The 22,730-nt window shown below is 42.5% G+C and overlaps 1 protein-coding gene across 2 annotated transcripts in view; it reads right to left on the bottom strand.

Annotated features, from left to right (window-relative positions):
* Positions 1–22,730, bottom strand: part of LOC138510440 (phospholipid-transporting ATPase ABCA1-like) — a 2,356,352-nt gene that overhangs the window by 16,847 nt on the left and 2,316,775 nt on the right. For both annotated transcript variants that reach the window (XM_069626098.1, XM_069626099.1), the window contains exon 48: positions 12,137–12,380. In XM_069626098.1, coding sequence (XP_069482199.1) covers positions 12,137–12,380 — 244 coding nt within the window. The remainder of the gene's footprint in view (positions 1–12,136; positions 12,381–22,730) is intronic.

The following is a 22,730-nucleotide window of genomic DNA, read 5'->3' on the forward strand; positions in this document are numbered from 1 at the left end:
TGCACCGATTTCCTATTAAAAACAAGCACTGTCAAAGACAGCAGTTTTGGATCTTGTGTGTACATTAGATAGGCATTTGACAAACAACACCATAATATGATAAGGTTCTGAGAACATGTGCATGGTACATCCATCAGCTCTCGGGAGGATAGCTCAGCGGCAACGTGCTCGCCTTGGAAGCAAGACGACAAAGAGCAACACAGGTTCGATCCCTGGGTCCGCGCTTAGAAACCTCTGGGTATTAAGCGTGTTATAAATAACCTATCATATCATATCATATCATACTAGGACCACGTTGCTATTAAATGACAAGGTAGTACCATTATGTCAGTGACTAAAAAATGCCTACCTCATGCCTATTATCTCTTCACTGGCTCCACATTCACTTCTTAGAATGTTCTTCATTACCTACATCTAAGTGGTCATGGGTCAGTTGGCACCTCTGGCTGCTAAACTCCACATCTGCAGAGGGTCGAGTTTCAATCGTAGTTCGGGCATTCTAAGACTAACCATTCCCTACCTAAAATATGCCCTTTATACTACCTATTACATTCCAGTTGCTTTGCCCTTTGCATGGGATGCTCTGCCCCTCCAAGTCTTTGCTCCCCCATTTACTGCCTTTGAAAGCCCTTAAAACCGATTTGCCTTCTTACACAACATCCCATTTTTATATTGTTGATTTGATTGAATGTGTTTGTTGCTATATCCAAATTCTGTATTTGTTTCTTTTATACAGCGCCTCACTACCTCCCGGTCAGGTTCTACTTAATAGATCAAATACATACATACATACATACATACATACATAGGTAAACATTCTCTCTAGACCAGCCCCTGCCATGTCTCCTATTTATACCTGGCGGACAGCTGAGTCCTGACCCTTAGGGCTAACCCAGCTCTCTCATGGTTTGCAGGTTCATGCGAGGAGATGAGCCAGTGATGTGAACAGTTCTCCTTGATGGCTGGAATCCTCTTCAGCCAGAGTTGCCAAAAGAGAGGAGAAGGCAGGTATGTGCAGAATCGGTACCTGCTTATCAATGAGCTTGCTTCTTCCACACCCAATTTTCTCCATAGAGCGATTTCTGTTGTCTATGTACTCTCCCACTCACAGAAGCATTTTGGAGCTGAAAATAGATCACAAAGGCACAGGGGTGTACGAAAAATACAGAGAAGGCGCAAAGCTCAACGGAAAGGAGGAGACATCTGTTCATGGAAAGAGGCAGGTTTTTATACCTGCCCTGAACAATCGCAAATCAGGCTGCATCCTCAGAGAGATGGCACAGACAAAATGAGGTCTCCGCACAATATTATTTCAGGTCAGGACTCAGTGGGAGTCAATGATAGTACCAAACAGATAGGGTCCCGAACCCAAGATTTCATTTTTTTCTCTTCATCCTGTGTTCAAATTTCAAATGGTGATTAACCCCTTACTTTGAAAGAGAAGAAAATGGAATCTTGGGTTCAGGACCCTATCTGTTTGGTGCCTCCTCAGAGAGATGGGCCATTGACTTGCCTAACACATCGCCGGCCCTGGAAATTACTGTCCTCCCAATGGGCGTGGCAGAAGCAGAGAAAAAAGAGCAAACCTAGTGCGCTTCACTCGAGTTTTCCTGGAGCTACATTTCGCTGTAGCTGCTGATAAAGGATCTCAGGATCATGAACAACGACCCAGGAAGAATAGGGTGCTTGACAGCTAACCAATGCAATCATTTCAAAGTGTTGAAGGTGGGAACATAAGGGCAGATGAACTGGAATATTCCAAAGCCTCTTAATTTTGGAATGATGGGCAGGCACTCATCTCATCTTGACAACACTAAATCAGCCTACCAGCTACAGCTTGAGACAAAGCCTCATTACGAGTTAGGCAATAAGTGGTAAAATTGGTGGTAACTTAGTTACAGCTAATTTTACCACTATGCCAAATTATGAGTTCGGGTTTTGAGTGGAGTATTTAACTCCAGAAATTCCCTGGAAATAAATCTTCCCACTGAACGCCGAAAAAATGTGCAGTATTAGCCGAATTACAGCAGCAGTAATTCCGCCACAGTAATTCTACAAAAAAAGCTCCATTGGGTCCAACAGACCCAAAATGAATAGGGAATTTCACCACCACCACCACAATTTGTAATCGGGTGGAAATTTCGCCTGACCGACAGTAATTCCTCAGGGCTATTTTTTGGAGGATTTACTTCCCATTTTCCGCCCAACTCGTAATGAGGCACGCAAGAACCATGGTTTCCCACCGGTCAGTTTTAGCAGGCTCCTACACATGCGTGCATCTACTGCTCTCAAACAGGCCTTCACATGAGATGATACGGACCTAGGTCTTCACAGAGGAGAACCTGGGGGTGAACGGCATACTTGTAGACTACAAACCTGAAAGATATGAGAAAGTGGGCAAGAGGAACGACAACAAGTTAAACCAAAGAATCCAAAGCACTGAGGCCTATGGTACACCACAGGTGAATAGTTTGGACAAACATTCGAATGGGGAAGGTGCCACCGACTGGGAGTGGCTGGTTGAGCAAGACTGAATCCAAAGTAGTGCAGTTGCGCTCAGGTCCATTTTGCAAAGTCTCTCCAGGAGTTGCTGATGGTCCGCGCCTTCAAAGGTTGCTGATAATTCTGCTGGAAGATGTTCTCGTGGCAGTGTGGTTAAAGCACAGTTGCTAAGTTCTACTTCAGTAGCGCTCTTCAATGGACTTTCTCAATGGGGGAAAGGAAGCATTTTGACTCCTACAGATCCTAATGGGTAACACTGAAAGATTTTGAGAAAGCATTCTTTAAAAAATGATATCTTTGATAGCGCCAAGAACAACCAACCAACAAAAAATGCATTGGGAGAAACCACCCCTACAGGATTGCTCTCGGATGCTTCAAAAGGTTGGGGGGGCGTCATTACTAGTTTGCTGGTAATTTGTCTGTCAATCTGCTAAATTACCATTAAACCCATTTACTGTTACCACCGCTCAGTTCTATGGGTTTAGCACAAGATTACGAGTGATGGAAGAGTGGTGTTAATCCTCATTTTTGTAATCCATAAATCTCCATCGGCATTTTGGCGTAATTGCCATGGACGGTAATTTCCTCTGCAGTAATTGCACCGATTCTTGACATTAAAGTGGAGGGTTTACCTCCAGCATGATAGTGGAAGTAAATCCTCCGCTTCATCGCCAAACTTAGAATTGGGTGGTGAGTTAAAAACAGCTGCTATTCCACTACCGCCAAAAAAGTGTTATTATTGAACTTACTGCCACTTTTTTTTACCACACGACCTCAGTTGTAATGACGACCTCTGACTTTTAACGTTTGAGATCATGCATATTTTCATTGCATTAGATCATTTTGGCTATTCGCTGGAGAAGACATGTTTTAGTTGTATCTGGGACACATCTATATTTGCTATTACCAAATGCAGAAACCAATGAATCCCTTCTTTCAGCACAGGGAATGCTCTATAAGACAATCAGACTGCATCTGTTTTTATATCTGCAGTTTAAACACAATGGCCGGGAAAAAATATACACTCGCTTCTCTGCGATCGAGCTTGAACTGGTTCACTTTCCCTAAAAATGGCCGCCACGTCCCCGCCTGCCAGTATTACACACTTCATCTGCTCATCCATGGGTGTAACGATCCGATAGACTATGCTGTGGAAAGAAATCTTATTATCTCCAATGAAATGCTTCATTATCCCAAGCAATATGGGGATATTGCGCGCTGATTGTGGGCTCTCTTTGGAGAGCACATCGCTTAAGATCCTATTCCCAGCCGCACTTCATATTTTATTTTCCTGTAGGTGGTTACGTTTATATTGCATTTAAATCTCAATTTTAAGGCTTTTTGGGTAGAAAGCCTTGTGGAGAAATTAGATTTTCTAATGAGATTTTCTTTAAATAGTGCAGATTTACGTGCGTGCTCGCTCGCCCGCTTCATAATCGACCAGCAGGCAGGCGGCATCACAGAAATTGTGACGCGCAACACCTTCTCACTGAGCCATATGATCCGCTGCTGCTGGCATGCGAGGAAATGTTTTAAAAACGTCAAAATAATCCTCTACCACTTGAACGGTAAGCAGCCACCCAAGAGCAATGTGGCCTTCTGCCCTAACAACTAGCTAGACTGTACTTACCAGCAAGCACTGGCAGAGGCACAGGTTCTGGCTGTCTCTGTAGGTGTTTGCTTGGGATGAGATAGAAGGCCAGGCGGATGAGTCTGCTTTTGTGTATGGAGATTGAATGGATGTCATGATGAACATGATTGTTTAGATGGATGGCGGATGCCATTAAGCGAATGGATGTAATTGAGTGGGTGTGTTTGTGGGGGTGGGAAAAAAGATGAATGAGTGAATGTCTTAATTGATGGATGAATGTGTGAAACCGCGCGTGTATTATGAAGGGGTATTTTCGTGGGATTGGATGTCGGTTCATAGATTGATGGACGAATGTCCAAGAAGATAGCAGCCTTTCTGTGGCAAACTGCGGCGAGTGATTGGATTTTAGTGATTATTAGTACTTCTTAAATTTGTTTGTGCTGCCTACATTTGTGGTTTGCTGCTCTAATTAGTTCATTTGGCTTGCATTATAATTCTTAAATGTATCCTTTTGAAGGAAAGAATCCTGTGAGCTTCTTATAGTGTTAGACAGTTCCTGCAGATTCCTGTATACATTTTATACTTAGAGGCTATAAACTTAAAGTTAGCAAATTTCTGCAAGTAAATATTAAAATGATGAGGTTGGGTCTAAGATTGAGGCAAGTTAAAGATTTCTCCTTTTTGCTTCCTGTTTTCCTGGATTCCTCTGGATAATGCTGCTTTCGCGTTGCTGGAGGTATCAACACGGAAAGATGTATGGGTGTGATTGTGTGATAAATGCATCAGTGGGAAAGTGTGTGTATGAGATTGTGTTGAATTGTGAATGGGTGAAATGGAATTTATTTTTATTTTATTGGTTTCTTGTAATGCGCTTAATACCAGAGTTCGGTTTCTACGTGCGGATCCGGGATTCAAACTTCTGTTGCTCTACATGGTCTTTCTTCCAAGACCAGCACGGGCATCTGGATGGGTGGGTGATTTGATGGGTGAAGCAAACCACACTCTAGCAAGATGTAATCCCAATTGGTTCTGTGTGACGCATAACTCTACATGCAGCCCTTTGTGTGCTTCATGTTAGTCGGGGGGCCGGTGCTGACCTCTAGAGCCCTACTCCCTGCAGCAGCCCCAGATTCAGACCCTGCAGGGACATTGGACTCCTGTGGGCACAAGCTAGACCGGCCCTCCAGTGGGGCTTAGCTCGAAGCGCAACGCTAAGAAAAGGTGGGGGAGGATTAAGCAAAGGTACATCCGGGCACAAAGGTCGCTGTGCTTTCAGCTTGTGACTAACCCTGGGAGGTGTGACTGATGGAACCCGCGACCCCAAATTCCTAAACGGACATTTAGATTGTACTTTCATCTTGACATTCAAAAATGTTAGGCCACGTCGATGGTGACATTGTGCCAAGTAAAGTTCATGGTGGCAGCACAGCAGATCGCTCCTACAAAATCCCGGACAGAAGAAAAGAATGGGAGCGGCAATTTATATTATGCATGGATTCTTTATTCAATATCAGGCAGCTGAGGTTCAGATAGTAACATGCCTTTTGCTTCCCTAGAAATCATAGTGTATTCATAACCATCAGAGCAATATGCAACTTACTTCTTTTTACACTAAACAAGTACATATGGAAACAACATACTATGCAAGGACGCTAGTGATCAAGAAGCACGGTTAAAGGTGAAAGTATCTAAAAGAAACAAGTTTCAAATGTTCCACCCCCAAACCCTCGTTTTCCTTTGTAAAAAAACTTTTTTTGCACACTAAACTAAGCACTCAAAACGTTTTTTTTTTGGTCCTTTTGGTTTTGAAAAAAATGGCATTTGAACCTTTTTTTTCGATCCTTTGACCGGACACGAAGAAGCACAATGGAGGGAGAAGCAGGCGTGTGTGTTTGTTTGTGCGGACACATTCCTCGGGTTGTGTGATCTGCTTTTTCTGATCTGATCAATGCGTGTGGGGCTACTGACCTTTGCGCTGAGTTTCTGACCACCATGTCGTCATGACTTGTGCCAGCAGTGGGCAATGTCGGTGCTTTGAGTGCAATACTGCACATTTTGTATTTAAATAGACCTGAGCACTTCAATGCAAACCTACTATAAAAAGTTCCCCTTATGGGAAATTCTAGAGTACATTTATTATTAATTCTCTCAACTACTCCCACTCTTCCTTGTTGGAGTCACCCACTGGTCGTCCTCTACTGTCTCGAAACCTAGGACTAGTTCACCATTCAACCGTTTCTGAATTGGATCCATCTCATCGTCTATATGTTGAAGGTGGAAGGGGGCTCATGTCCAGTCTGTGGAGGGTGAGTACTTGGTCACTGCTGAGCATCCAGGGTGATTTAGTCACCCTCTGTACAGTGGATCGACTCTTGCCCTGTTCTACCTACTTCATCTGCTGGTTCCATCCAATGCTATAATCAACTTGATGTCCTGATTCCTTGAAAAGTGGGGTACAGTGCATGATCTTTAAACATCTCAATATTTCTATTCTTTTGGTAAACTTTAGGAGTCATGCCTGGCAGTCGGAGGGGGATTACTTACCTTTTTCGCTCCTTGTATGGAGCTAGCCGGCGACCGAGATTGCCTGGGAAAGTCTGTCCTCAGTTTCAGTCAACACATACAACACATAAAGACTGACGTCTTCTCTAAAAAAAACTCTTGCGGAAAATGCATTGTTGGCCATAAAACAGGCTCTGTAGACGTGCTGATAGCATGCCAACAGCCAAAACCGAGTCTGTCTTTGCCCATGCATGAGAGGGAGCAAGGGAGCACTGACGCTACAAATGTATATATCATTAACGGTAAGCGTTTCCACATTGTAGGTACAGTTTAATCTATGGCATCACAATTATCCATTATTGCATACAACCTTCACCTCACTAACTTCTCTAAAATTGACCTGGCTACCAATATATAGGCGCGTTATATCATATCATAACATCAATATATTTGAGTACATTTATTCTGCGATCTACATGAGATGATCAGATCGTAGTAAATTGTCCAAATGATCCTTACAAATGTTAATCCTTACAAATGTATTAATATCATGAGATGTTTGAATAATATGGTCGAAACTGTAACACAGTACATGAATTAATAAACAACTTAATGTTGCTAATATATATAGTGCTCCCTTTGTGATGTCCTGAAAGTAGTGGCAGCAGCTTCAATCATGTTTACAATAATACTTAAATAATATGGGCCTCATTATGAGGCAGGCGCTCCCGTAATGAAAGGTGCCGGTACGGAACCGGCACTGTTCATTACGGGATGCCTGATTACGAGGTCCCCTAGCGGGACCCGGAATAGACGTCTGGTGGAACCAGACGTCCTTTCCGGGTCCCACGAGGTGACCAAGGAGCTAATAACGAGCCCGTTATTAAGGGGCCCGTTATTAGCTCCAACTCCATTCCCAGAGAGCCCTACATGGGCTCAAATAGGAATGGGGAATGGTTTTGTGCATGAGGAATTACCGGGTCCTCCAAGGTCGGAATGACCCGGTAATTCCTCATTCACAGAACCCGCCACTGGAACCGTAATGAGGACCTATAAGTTGAAATTAGGACATTACATTATGTTATGTTTAATAGCACTGATGTTTTTCATGCCTTAATGGTGATTCCCAGGTTTAAGCGTTAACAAATCCTAAAAGCTAACAATGCGCAGATGTGGAATAACCGTGCTGTGCTGGTCCAATATCCAAGATATAAAGAAAATGAGATTTGTAATGTATGCCTATTTTATTAAGATTGTGAATTGAATACATTTCAAGGTCAAGCCTTTTGAAGGCGAAGCCGACACCATAGCATGTGCATGTGTTTCGCCTTTATTACAGCTTTGTCAAGGCTAATTAAATAAAATAATGAAGCTCAACTTGTAAATGAGGCAAACTTACATATAAGTCATAAATAAATGTTTTAATACCAATTTAAGAGTTGATATTAAGCAGCAGAAAATACAATTTGGAAACATAGAAGGGGGCAGGAGAGAAGGAGGGGGTGGAAACAGGAGAGGCGGGAGAGGGAAGAATGAAACAAACATGTTAGTGACATGATTTCAAGTAAGCAATTCATTTGGAACAGCAATATTCGAAAACAGTAGTAGCTGATGTGATATGTTTGGTTATATTCATAAGCATTTGATATTAATTGTTGAAACAATAATGTGCTTTCAAGAAATGGAGTCAGGTTGAGTCGTGGTGTAACCCCTGGACTGAATTGGCAAGTCACTCTCCAGCGGTTCAAGTCAGGTCCCGGCGTCAAGTGGTTGATTTGAGCCTAGCCGGTGACAGGCTCAGCTAGGGCATGATGCAACATCAAACAGGGTCTATGTGTAAGCCATTGTTTGAAGGTTCTGAGTGCCAGAAAGTAGCAACGGCAGATCCCTCAGCGTCAATGGCATCAAATTCACTCTCATGGCTGTCCGACTGATTTCCAGGTGGTGGAACGGGGAGCCTTAGAAGATCTGGTCCTCTTAGTGCTGGGAGACCCAATTCAGGGCTCGAGGAGAGGGGGAGTCTGTTCAGGGCCTGCTCTCCTAGCTCTGTGGACCTCTGTAGCAGAACAGCATGCCCTGTTCACAACAAATGTAATTTCCAATGTTCCCAGGGAGTGGGCTGTGGGCAGAGCTCTCCTCTGCTTTGGACGGCTCCTTCTTCACTTCAGTGGTGGATGGCTTTGGAAGCACACTCTCCCAAAAGAGGTCTGTTGAATCCTTTTAAGGTGTAATTCCAGAGTGAATCAAAGAAGTGACGGGAGACCACGTCTTTTAAAGGAAAAAGTCCACAGGTGGTTGGACTAAAGCAAGCCTACCTTAGTGGTCCCAATGCCTGTTCTTCAAAGATGTGAACTTTGCCCTTCTGATATCACACTCAAAGGGCTTTGCTCTAGAGGAAGTGGAGAGGACAGAAAGCAGAGAGAGGCAGAGAGAAAAAAAATGGTGGAAGTCTTCTTCCATGGTACTGACTACTTTAACCCTGCCAACATCCTTTCTCACTAGGAACAGAGTCCTTTAGAAATGCAGCACCCTGGTGTGAGGCTACTCTCATTAAATGGGCGTGCTTCTTTGATGATAGGGCCCTAGTAAGCTGCCTGGTGGGTGACTTACTCTGGCGCAGGCCAAACCATTCAGGTTCCTCTCCTGTCATTTGGCAGGCTGAGCCTGTCTGGCCAGAATACACAGGAACTTACACCTGTGTGATATCAACTTGGATGTGGCTGCAATGATCATAAGTAGTCCCACCCACTATGCCTCAACTCGGACATAGCTGTATGTTGGAGTTTAACGTGCCACCATCATGGGCTATTCGAGGTGATCATCATATTTGTTGGTAAAGGGGGCATATCTGAAATTTAGCCCCTGTGCTGCAGCGACTTGGCTGTCAGGTCAGCTGTCAAATGGGCAACTGTGAACTCTGAATCTGCTCTGTAGCACTGGTAGACTAGATGCTGAAAATCAGCCTACTGATGCAGCCTACTGATGCAGCCTACTGATGCAGCAGGGCACATGTACACACTATGCTTTTGGAATGGAGCTTATGAAAGGGGAATCTGATCATCATATTGCCCTTTCAGAGATTAAATGACCTGCATCCTTTTATTAATGTAATAAACAACAACAATGCCAGGACCCCTACACCTTGCCAAATGGCAACCTGTCACACTCTCTTTTTCTTTGTTTCTTTTGCTCACTGACTTTCGTCACCTCTCCTTTGCTCTCATCTCTCCCTCTCTCTATCCCTCTCTCTCCCTCTCTCTTTCATTCTTTCTTTCATTCAGTCAAAGCCCACTCAAGCACTCCCTGTTTTGCTTATATGTTTCACTCTCTTACTTTACCTGTTACTGGTATCCAGTTTTGTGTACCAGTTGTTATTTGAAGGTAACGTTCAGCCATTTAAAAGAGCATGTAATAACCCCTTTTCACACTTTCCCATTTTTCCCAGATCAAAGAACACAAAGATAACATTCATGTTGTCTAAGATCACACAAATGGTTTCAATGAGTTAGTGGGATTAAAGCCTGGGAATCCTATAGCCACAGCTGACCGCATAACAAGTATATTGTCGTTCCGACCTAAGGAAATCAGCACAGCACATCATATTTAGAGGATATTTAATCACAAATACTATGCAATGATCAGTTTCTAAACCAGAAAAGGGGTGGGAGGGCCCTGTTGGTTGTGGCACTGGACCTCAAATGTCTTCACCAGTTAAGGCAGTACGGAACACATGGATGAATAATGAGTCTCACTGCATAGTTTGAATGCAGTGTGGATTTATTGGCATAATACATAAAGCACTTGTAGTGCCAATCACATGAGGAGTGCCGACACGTATTTCGACCATAGGATCTTTGTCAAGGCTATATTGTTGTGGTATGGTGTTTTTACCATTTGAGTGATCCACAGTTGCTATCCAGCACTCCTACTCTCAGGAACCATTTCCAGCATTGCCTAACCAGATAAGCACGTTCATACTACCTCTCAATACCTTAACACCGTATATCTTCATTCAACTAACCACCCCTTCTCATTCCCTCCTTCCCTGCTGCATCTTCGGCTATCCATGCCCATTTCCTCACTATGGACCATACCTATTTGTTAAAATTAATGTACAATTTTCCATTTGTTCCTGTATGAAACTGTCACCTTCGCTCTCGCGTCACACCATGATACTGTTCAATCATTACACATATGTATATATGTCACTTGGCAATATACAACCTCACAAATTCACTATGCATCTGTTGGTTGTTTGCCACTCACCACAACAATATAGACTTGACAAAGACCTTATAGTCGAAACATGTGTCGGCACTCCTCATGTGATTGGCCCTGCAACTGCTTTATGTCTGTGGCTATCTTATGCCAACAAATCCACACCGCATTCAAACTAAGTAGTAAGACTCATTATTCATCCATAACTGGTGAAGACATTTGAAGTCCAGCGCCACAACAAACAGGGCCCCCACCTTTTCTCCTACACCTCACAATAGGGGACCCCTGGAGCTTTGTCGCGCGAGTACCCAGTGAATGGCAGCAGGACACATAACAGCCTATGGAATCAGATCTAGCACAGGGATCCATTATTCCTCCAATGCTCCTACCAAAACCCTCTCTACAGTTTCTAAACCAGTATTTCCAAAAGCAATATTAAAACCTGTAGCATAGCCATGAAGTGGCTGTTTAGCCCCATGACAAATGTGAGGCCATGTCTTGGCTTTTCAGACAGAAGTAGTTTGATTTTTGGGAGAGGCATGCCTTAAGGTAGGAGACGCCTATGCATATCTTATCTAGTACAATACTCATGCTCATACATATGAGTAAAAACCACATTCTGTCAGAAAATGGAAAGCTGCACGTGCATGAGCACCGAGAGCTACATGGACTCTAACACCAGAATGCAGACACTTTGAAACCTGTGTAAGTGCATTTAGCATTAAGTGGAGAATTGCTCTAGTGCAAATATCATATTCTTTCAAACCATTTTTGTACCAGAGCAAATTTTGTCCTAGTGCTACATCTAATACAAATATTGCACAGTGCAAAAGTTCACTGAAAGAATATGAGCCGGATTTACAAAGCGTTTTAATGGGATTTGCCATTGTGAGAAAGGTTTTTTTTTTTTTACATTAGGCCCAATGTTTTTTTGCACTAGGGCAGTTTTTGTTTGGGTGCTAAATCTACTGCACAGCTGCAAACTTGATGTACTACCTCCCTGCTTGCTCTTCGGTACCAGGGTTATCCAAAGATTTAAAGTGATGTATTGGAGCTTCTACTGATTATAGAATGTGGCACTTGTAAAGACTGGGGGCCTGATTCACAAACCTTTTTATCAATGGGATGCACCCATTAAAACACGCTTTATGAATCAGGCCCTGAGTGTGGAGAATGACAATGATCATTTTGTGACATTATTAATATCTCTAGAAAGCGTGTCCATGTCTTGAGAGATCAACATATCCAGTAGAAGCGATGTGTACAATTTCTAGAGGCTCTGCCATACAGAATGTACAAGGATGGTTTGTCTCCAACTCTTACCTGGTCCAGAGTTGTCTGCGACACAGAGTAGTCTTCAATGCTGAGCTGCTCTTTGTTCTCAGTGAAGGCACTAAAAATGGCTGACAAGGAGATGATGCCGGATGGCAGCTGGTACTGCAGAGTGTTGTGATGCTTCTCCTTCAGCACGCTGCCAGGAAAGGACGCTTCAACAAAGTCCTCCACCGGTTGCAGCTTTGGGGGCAGTCCAGCAACTCTCACGATGACGGTGTACCCCTCGCCAAACCTGTCAACAAAAGAAGTAGATGAGCATGCTGGTAATCGTGAACCAGGCTCACTTTCATGAAAAAGTGCTGGCTCCTTTTTCTAACTTCAAAATATGAACTTGTCTGCCCTGTTGACACTCCATGCTGGTTATAGACCAAGGTGAAGTTCCTCAAAGTAATACAGGGAGCTCATAATCTGAAATTGGTTCTCATTGAAGAAGGATTAATTTCTTGTTAAGTCCAAATAAGCATCACAACCCCCACATGTGTTAATAGTGCAGTGGTGTTGTAACAGTTAAGAATGTGTTTTTGATTTGTTATATGTTATGTGTTGAATTGCTGCACTTGTTTGCGTTTTTACGCACCTCATCCAGCGTATCCCATTCACTGTTCTTGTAATGTATTATGTCATAGATCATCTTTTGTAATTTTGTTTTATTTGAGTGTGATTATCAGCCTACCACAGGTTATTTTTTTAGCATACAGGCCTAATAAAAAGATACATATTTTTCTAAAGAATATGCATTGGTGAATATAAAATTACAAAACAAAGAGAACAAATGCAAAGGTCCTGTTGATGAAAAGTATCTTAATTTTTGGTCCCATTCGTAAACGTTAAGGAACCAAAACTGTACACACATAGGGGGTCATTATGACCCAGGCGTTAACCATGGCGCTATTAGCGCCATGGTTGACGCTGGTATTTTAACGATTGCGCCATGGTGGATGGCGGATTTACCGCCCCATTCCAAAGTTGGCGGGGCGGTAATTCCCCATTCACCATTGGCCCTTCCCCATTCCCATTTCTGACCCCATAGGGCTCAATCGCGGTACCGTAATTACCTTCAATGTCCCTTTGCGGGTCCAATACTTAACGGCTGGTCAACAACAGCCGTTAAGGTAGGGACCCGCAAAGGGACCTCGTAATTAGGCGGTAAGGGGTTAACGGCACTGCAACCTTTTATGGCGGTGTTAACCCCTTACCGCCTGGGTCGTAATGAGGCCCATAGTAAGTTACAATCATGCTTTTAAATCATGTGGGCACATGTTGGGAACCTACCCCTAAATTCCGCTCATTGAGGAGATAAGCGCTCATTATAAGGAATCTTTGGTCAGTGCGAGTGGATGATCTCAGACCATGATCACGCCCACTTGACTGCAGCTGTCCATGCAAGCTTGCCTATTTCATTGCATTTGAAGACGATGTGGGGTATGTAAAAGGCGATATGTGTTTATCATCCATATTACATTTAACTAATTTTAATTCCATGCATCTATCGTTTTGCTCTCTACATTTAAGTAGCACAGGGAGTAGGGAGATGAACAGATGTGCTGAAGACCACATGTTAATATGTTTTAAAATCAGAACCCCAAGCTTTTTTTTGGGGTTTGAAATGTCATTCCCAGTGCCCTGGATGACAGCGCTATAAAGCCTTGATCGCCTCTGGCAGATATATTAATCTGTATAAGAGACTGGCTACTTCCGTCCCAGCACCTGACACAGCAAAGTCAATGGGAGGAGTCTATAAAGATTGCTCTGCAAATAGCCAGCAACAACTGTGTTTTTTTTTTAATTGACTTGCATTCCCTCTAGAATGTTTCCAATAACATTATGTAATCTGTGGGGGATTTGCGGGTCAATATTTACATCCCTGTAATTCAAGCATGATTGACAAACTCTTGAGCCCATTAAAATCTGTAGGAGTTCCAGGTGGAATTCAGGAGTCTTGGAAAGCCTGGGCCCCCTGTGTGAATAGGGCACTTCCAAGAGCAACCTTAATCCCTGAATCTCCAAAGAAGTAGTTCAGTAAATAACAAGAATTCCCTCATAAAATCGCACAGGGGGTCATTAGGAGTGTGCTGGTAGAACTACTGGTTCTACCAGCTCTGGCATTCTTTCCAGACTGTGTCCCTCTGAGTCTGCCAGTAGGGGCAGTAATCTACAGGTTCGACCTGCAAGGAGTTGAGGCCCCTACTGGCAGAGTACTCACTGAAGCACTGACACCATTAAAAACGGTGCCGGTGCTTCAGTAGTTTCGATTTCATGGAGTCCTATGGGATTCCATGGAATGGGAACTTACCGCCGTTGCTGGCACTGGTAATATCCCGGAAACACTGGGATATTGGGCGCCGGTAACGGTAAGGCGAGTCTGCCGGTGCACCGGCGGGTTACCAGCAGACTCGTAATGAGGCCCTTTGAGTTAGAGTTCCACCTTCTATACATTAAGACTTTGTCCTGTGGGTTTAGCCTGGTTGCAAGGGAGGGAGGCAAAGCTCATGTGGGCCAGGAGTGGACGGACAGAAAGATGAAGAGAATGAAAGGAGAACGTGAAAGAAAGTCAGACATTTTACTTCTTTTAGTAGCAAAAGCAAGTTAGATTTATATACTGTGATAAGGGATGCAGTCACAGACATTTAAGATATACTACTTATTACATACTAAAGCTTTGCAAAGAATATAAACGCATATAGGCCATGGTACTGTTTTTTTTTGGCAAGGATTAAATAAAATGAAAGGGCATTTGGAAAAAATATATATACTGGGTACACTGTTTCTTAAGCCGTTCAGTCAGACCAGGAGTATATGTCAGGTTGTGTAAGACAAGAGGTACCATTCATAGATATAGAAATCGATATAGTTGCATCTGAGTTAGATAAAAGAAATATAGCTAGGTGGTACAAGGAGTTCACAGAATGTGATTGACACATGGGTGTGCAGACTGGAGGGCCATTAAGGAGGCAATGGTAAGTACCTTGGTTGAGCACTGCATGAAAATGCAGGTCCAAAATAGGTTGGAAGCAAAAGGGGACGTTGTAACGTCAGCATGGGGTTCTTTCAGTGCCTGGGGCAGAGATAATGTCTCCAGCCTCGCTATTGTCTTGCTTTCTCGATCCTAGGGTGCTGGCTGCAGGTATAGTTCTAAGGTGTCCAGAAAGGGACATTTTGTTTTACAGTCTCATTCTAGAGATGCTTTATTGTGCCAATGTTCAAATGAAATGTCCAGAAGCCTGTGGTTGAAAGCCACATGGCGAGCATGCCAATGAGAGATGCCAGCAAATAAACAGCAGAGCACATCACTAATTTAGCAGAACAAGCGTGAATCGAAATAATTACATCTGGAGTGTGAGCATTGGCTAAAATGATTAGCGCCCTACACAATGTTCGCCGAAGTAATTTGTGACGGGACTGTTTGCCATTATGAGTCGTGTTTCCCTTCAAAATGTGAGGCGATTAAAAAGCTATAATTTACATGCATTCTAGGTCTTTGCATATTCTCAAAAGGCACACACTGTCCCCAGTGCGCCACCATTTTTTGGCTCGCATGGTGGTGTCAAACTAATTTCCTGCTCCGGAAACAGCCGCCATTTTTAATTAAATTGTTTGAATTCATTGGCGCACATGCCATGCAAATTTCAATGTGGCAGGTCTACGAAAATGTTACAGTTTTAATTAACAATTTGCTCGCAGCGTCAGCAAATGCGCGTTCCCGCTGACCCACTCCTCCCCTTTGCGTTAGTTATGTGTCTGTATCAATTGAATTGATATTCATTAAAGAAAGGCTCAACCTACCTCAGGGGCTAACAACCTTGAAATCGTTTCCGAGGCCGCCACACTCTTAAATGTATCTTCAAACTTTCCCTGCCTTTTGTGCTTCCGGTGTTATTATACTTCGAATCTCCCAAGATTAAGAAGGGCCAAGCACATAGTAGGTAAACATTTTGCCCCTCCTAGTGGAAAAGTCCATCTGACAACGATATGCCCAAAAGGTAAGAACGAATCACCTCAGCATCCGGTTCAAGTTTTACAATTACTTGCTGGAGCACGGGTCATCCTGGCCTGGAGTTATTTAAGGAGCTAGGCTTGAGTGCCTTAATTAAAATCAGCTTGAAAGGCAGTCAATTGATGATCACATCGGGAAAAAGAATCCTAGAATCAGAGTGGCTGGATGGAAAGCGCAAACGGCTTGTAGAGAATTACCAAAACAAGCAAATCCGTCGGGGTCAGATAGGTATTGCACAACGCCACAGCGGCTTGATTTCAAGGGAGTCTCCAGGTCTTTCATTGTTGCACATCTGGAGGGAGTGATCACCCTGCATTTTGGGGCCTCATTCTGGATTTGGCAGCGTTGCCTCCGGTAAAATCGCCAAACATGCTGTTATCGCATGCAGTAAACATGCAACACCAGGAGCGAGCCGCATGATTTAGAGCCATGCAGACCCATCATTTATTCCCAATTTTGGAGTAGGATATGACTTCATTGGGGGCTTGTGGTATTAAAGCCGGCAGTAATCCTGCATGTAGTACTGCATGTGGTTAACGGTTTTGTGGGGTTTAGGGGTTCCGCCACTTTAAAAGCGTTTCTGTTGTGAAATGTGTGGTTTGAAAAAGTGAGCAAACATCCGGTAGTCCAAAATACTGGAAGTGTTACCACTAATTCAAACTCAGTTTTTTGTGTAAGTCACTGTTAGAAGATTATCGGAAATTATATATGAAAACCGTGAGAGTTGTTTAGGATGTGCCATTGTAATTCTACACTAAGGAGTGTTGTGCATTCCAGGCAACACTGCAGCACCCCTTGTGAGGGTTGATTCCTACGGTGAGATGAGTAGTATACGTGCAAGAGAAGCACACTCACATTAAAACCCACTAACGGCACACTTGCATGTGATGGCTTGACAGAATCTCATTTGCAAAGTTGCGCTCCCCCAAGTTTTCTCATTTTTAATTACACTCAGTGGAGATGCTTTTGTATTGTTGCACCAAGTTACTTTATCTCCCTTTAGGAGCCTATTGGCACCAGGGAGCTTGACAGCTATATTACAAGAATCTATTGGCTAATCTGTTCTTATAAGTACACAAATATATATATATATATATATATATATATATATATATATATATATATATATATATATATATATATATATATTCAATAAAGGGACGTTATGGTTAAGTGGCACTAATAAAAACCTATGAAATTGAAGGAAAAACATGTGTTAAAGGAACGTTATGGTTACAAGTAAAACCGAAAAACCTTAGAAATGTGCCAGTTATGGTAAGCTAAACAACCACTGTGTACTGCTTAGACTAACAACAAGAACATCAAAGATGACATCACAAATGTCATTGATGACATCACTCATGACATCACATATCTGGCCCACTTGTTTTTGTTCACTGACATATCTGGGACAGGTGATTTTGTTCGCTGACATTCAGAATATTAAAATTCAAAAGGTGCTGTATATCTAGATGTTAACCTTGTCATATGTTCTTAAAGTACGTTCCATAGGGTCTGGTCTCAGCTCATGGTGCATGTACATGGGGCAATAGGCAGGCTTCAAACACACAATTCATGTGTATACATGAAGGTAAACTTTAATGCTATTAACATTTTCTGATGATGTTGTTTCTTTCTTCCTGACTTTAATTTCCCTGTATGTGCCTCGGATGTGTATGCATTGTGGCTCTTCATATGTATTGTTTGTACTAGCACACATGTGTAGTAAGTCTTGAATTGTTTGCTAGTTATTACATGTTTAACATTACACAATCACAACTGACATCTTGTTACCAACATTATAAGCACAACCCCTTGTAGGGACTTTTCATCAAAATTAATTTCACGTATGATGTCATCAGTGATGTCATCAATGACATTTGGGATATCTTCTTTGATGTTCTGGGTGTTAGTTTTAACAGTGCACAATGGTGGCACGAGTTATGGTTGCTTAGCTTATCATAATTACTGAATTTCTGAGGTCGTTTGGTTTTACTTGTAACCAAAACGTCCCTTTAACACATTTTTTTCATTGAATTTCATAGGATTTTATTAGTGCAACTTAACCATAACGTCCGGATCCATAACGTACTTTCCTTAGGGTTTGGTCTCATCTCATGGTACACGTACCTGAGGCAATAGGCAGGCCTCAAACACACAATTCATTTTTATACATGAAGGTAAACTTTAATGCTATTAACTTTTTCTGATCACGCTGTTTCTTTCTTCCTTACTTTAACTTATCTGCATGTGCCTCTGATGTGTATGCATTGTGGCTCTTAATATGTATTGTTTGCACTAGCACACGTGTGTAGTAAGTCTTGAATTGTTAGCTAGTTATTACATGTTTAACATTACACAATCACTCCTGACATCTTGTTACCAACATTATAAGCACAACCCCTTCTAGGGACTTTTCATGAAAATTAATTTCACGTGTGATATCATCAGTGATTTCATCAATGACATTTGGGATGTCATCTTTGATGTCCTGGGCATTAGTCTTAGCAGTGCACAGTGGTGGCACGAGTTATGGTTGCTTAGCTTACCAAAACTGCCGAAATTCTGAGGGTTTTCGGTTTTACTTGTAACCATAATGTCCCTTTAGCACATTTTTTGTCATTGAATTTCATAGGTTTTTATTAGTGCATCTTTACCATACCATCCCTTTAACAAAATTTTTTCATTGAATTTCATAGGTTTTTATTAGTGCAATTTAACTATAACGTCCCTTTAACAAAGTTTTGTCAGTGAAATGTATAGGTTTTTATTGGTACAAAGTAACCATAACGTCTCTTTAACAATGTTTTTTTTCAGAGAATTTCATGGGTTTTTACCAGTGCATGCTATCATCCTACAACTTACTAATATCATACTTACACCAATATAGCAACATTTCTGTCCAATTTACAAAGTTTCACCTTCAAACTCTGCCATTTCCCACCATCTAGCATAATTCTGAACATTTCTATACTTTTCCCACTGTTTTTGCTTCCGTCGATGTCCGCAAACGCCTGCCATCATCGCAGACCTTCCAGACAGTGCCACTTGACCATGCGGCATGATGACATGTCCATGAACGCGTTTGCACTTTGCGTTCGGGTCCTTGCTTCAAGGACAGTTTGGCACTGCATTTTCTACTGATCTAGGAACTTTCAAGCTCAAAATGGACCCTTGCACAGCTCCTACACCTATTCTTACTCATTATCCATAAACAATCTAGTACAGGGCACATACTTGGAAGAATAGTAACAAAACTGCTATTTATCTTAAAGATGGCATCAGCTATTGCCATCCCTCCTCCCCAAGAGCCACCACCACCACCACCAGCTGAAGGACCCACCAGCTGAATGACCCACACAACAAAAAAAGCACAGTATTTCCAAAGACAATAAAGAAACCAAGAAGATGAGGTAGAGAAAGTGCCTATCTCTAGCATGCAGAGAGAATAATGGGTGTGGCCATTCTGTACCACTGTTGGGAATGTACCAAAGGCAAAAGCTACAAAAGTAAAATGCAGTCAGTGCAACTTTGTACTCAGTCGCGGACTACCTGTATATTAGTCCTACGGGACCATCTCCATGCGCCGCCACACCAAATCCAACCACTGCAATGCTCTCAGAAGGATTGTTCCTTTCTTAGCAAGTAGTAGCCTGTCTTCCTCCACATCATCTTACTCAACCGATACTGTAACCACAAAGCCTACTTCTTTTGGACACAAAATCCCACCAGCTAACTTGCAAGCAATAAAAGAGGCTGTTGATCCATATCTTTTAAAGATCACACACTTCTGTGTATACTGCAACACACCATTCTGCAGGGGGAAGCAATTTTGAAGTGCTTTTGAAACTATAATCAAGGAGCATGAGAAACACTGCCCACTACGAAGTAACACACGCGCAAAATCTTCCGGTGTACACCTGCCCCTCCATATTAGTGCTTGGTGCCTCTTCCCTCATTTCCCTCCCCACCTTATGTTCAAACCTCTCCTGCAAACATTTGTTTCAAAAACAACAAAAGAAAGTTTCCTTTTGGAACCAACTTTCACAGTTAAAACATAGAACTAAAAATCTTTCTCAGTAAAGTACATAGACTCAATAAGTTTTTCCAACATTAGCATTTTGTGTTTTGCTAAAAGAAATAATGTAGCGTTCATGCCCTGTTCCAGGGACTGGACTGGAGGATAACGGCCCGGAAGCCCAAGTTATCAGCCCAAGCGATGTGTGTCTGTCTATGCCCTGATGCCTGCGGGCTTTGGCGCATTATAAATAAATTAATTAATTAATAAATAATGAGTGCTCCGGACCATTATCCTACATTCCAAGCCCTGCGCCATTAGCACCCCTGGTTACTAACGCGGGAACCCGGGGGCTGAAAAAAGAGATCTTTGTTCCTACAGCGGGACACCGGAGCACCATGGGAAGGGAAGGTGGGGCTCTGTACAGAGCACCTCTTCCCTTTCCATGGCAGCCTGCAGAAGGTGAAGACAAAACTCTATGAACATATTACCACAAGCACATTTTTTTCCCTCTTCCCTTTCCATGGCAGCCTGCAGAAGGCGAAGACAGGACCCTATGACCATATTACCACCAGCACATTTCTTTTCCCTTTCAAACCTATCTCACTTTTGAATACCTCTACCACATAGAGTTTCCAAGCGGAAATTAGCATTTTGTGTTATGCTAATGGGAATAATGTGGCACCATCACCCGTTCCAAGGACTGGAATGGGGGATAACAGCTCAGCAGCCCAAGTTATTGGCCCAAGCAAAGTGTGTCTGTGTGCACCCTGATGCCTGTGGGCTTTGGCGCATTACAAATAAATAAATAAATAACGAGGGCTCCAAACCATTATCCTCCATTCCAAGGCCTGCGATGGGGGATAAAGGCCATTACCACCCCTGGTTCCCAAAGTACAGAGCCCCTCTTCCCTATCCATGCCAGCCTGCAGAAGGCAAAGACAGAACCCTATGACCATATTACCACAAGCACATTTTTTCCCCTTTTCCCTTTCCATGGCAGACTGCAGAAGGCAAAGACAGAACTCTATGACCATATTACCACAAGCACATTTTTCTTCCCTTTCAAACCTATCCCACTTTCGAATAACTCTACCACATAGAGTTTCCTGGTGGAAATAGCAACTTTAACCCCATTTGTCGTCCCTCGTGCTAATGGCCAATAGCCAGATTGTTCAGGTCATGACCTTATACCATGACCCGGACAATCTGGCCACTTCCCATGGCCACAAGCTACACCTCAGTCACCAAAGGTATACCACTATTTTTTGTACCTACTTTATGACACTAAAAATAAAACACAGGACATTTGCAAAACCATGCTTTCAGGTGCTGGCCAATGCTCCTTACACGAGTTTGCTTGAAATCCGGCCATGTATTATTTTTTCAAAAGTGTCAAAATGTGTGTACATACAATAGTCATATAACTTAGCCCCCAACTTGACAAAATCTATTCATACTTTACACAAACATTCAAGGTTGGCTCTATAATCTTTCTGAAAACGTTTTTCCACATTCGTCATACGGCAACAAAGTTATAAGCCATCTAAAAATGTTGAGACCCCCCACAAATTTAGCCCCCTCTTGAGAAAATCACACCAAGCTTTACAAAAACATGTATTTCTAGATTTAACTTTTGAGCAGATTCGTCAAATGACATGACATTTATAAGCTTTTACAATATTTTGGGACCCCCCTCTAATGCTGCCCCCTCTTTACAGAATCCCACCATACTTTGCAATACTTTTAAGAATAAGGGCTAGCATAGAACTCCAAAATGTCATGCAATTTCATCGAGTGGTGCCAAAGTTATAAGCCATTCAATAACTGCTTTTTACCAAACCTGTAATGCAGAAATAGCCACAGATACCCCCGAACATCTGAAGTGTCCACAAACATCACAGGACTGTCCCCGGACATCTGCAGTGTCGGCTGCCTTTTTGAGGTGAAAAACACCTGTGTTGATGTTGCCTTTTTGTCTGCTGTTTTTGTTAATGAATGTAAAATGTTATGGTTTGACCGAATGTGTAACCAGATAAGGGACCAAGTCTTACTTACGATCTGCATTTTTTTCAAATCTTTTGAATGTGCATATATATCTACAGGGAAAATGTACTAATTTGTGAAATATATTGAATATTTTTGTATTTTTATGGTTATTTACACCCGAGATACTTTAATTCATACCCGATGGCAGTGTCCTTGTACCTAGTACTCTTCTTTCTAGTGCATTCTAGGCAGAACTAAAGTCCAAAGAGCATCCTGCCAAGTGACAATATTGATATACAATGAGAAATAAAGTTATAGTCATATCGATTTGAAGAGAAATAAAGTTACTGAACTGTGCTAGCCCGCATTGGTTCTTTAGATAAAAGTGCTATTTAGTGGCAAATAATATGCTATCCAGAACTGATACAAGATGCTCTTTGCCAATTCCAGGACGTCATCTGTGATCCCAAAGTGACATTCTCACATTACACCAGCAAATGAGGGAGAGCACTTTCATAGACTGTTCTGAACCCGACTAAACTCTTGCAGCATGTTCACCAAGGGACACATAATTTGCAGGC

The sequence above is a fragment of the Ambystoma mexicanum genome, chromosome 6p (assembly GCF_040938575.1).
Source record: "Ambystoma mexicanum isolate Mex_15411 chromosome 6p, UKY_AmexF1_1, whole genome shotgun sequence".
In the NCBI taxonomy this organism is placed as follows: domain Eukaryota; kingdom Metazoa; phylum Chordata; class Amphibia; order Caudata; family Ambystomatidae; genus Ambystoma; species Ambystoma mexicanum.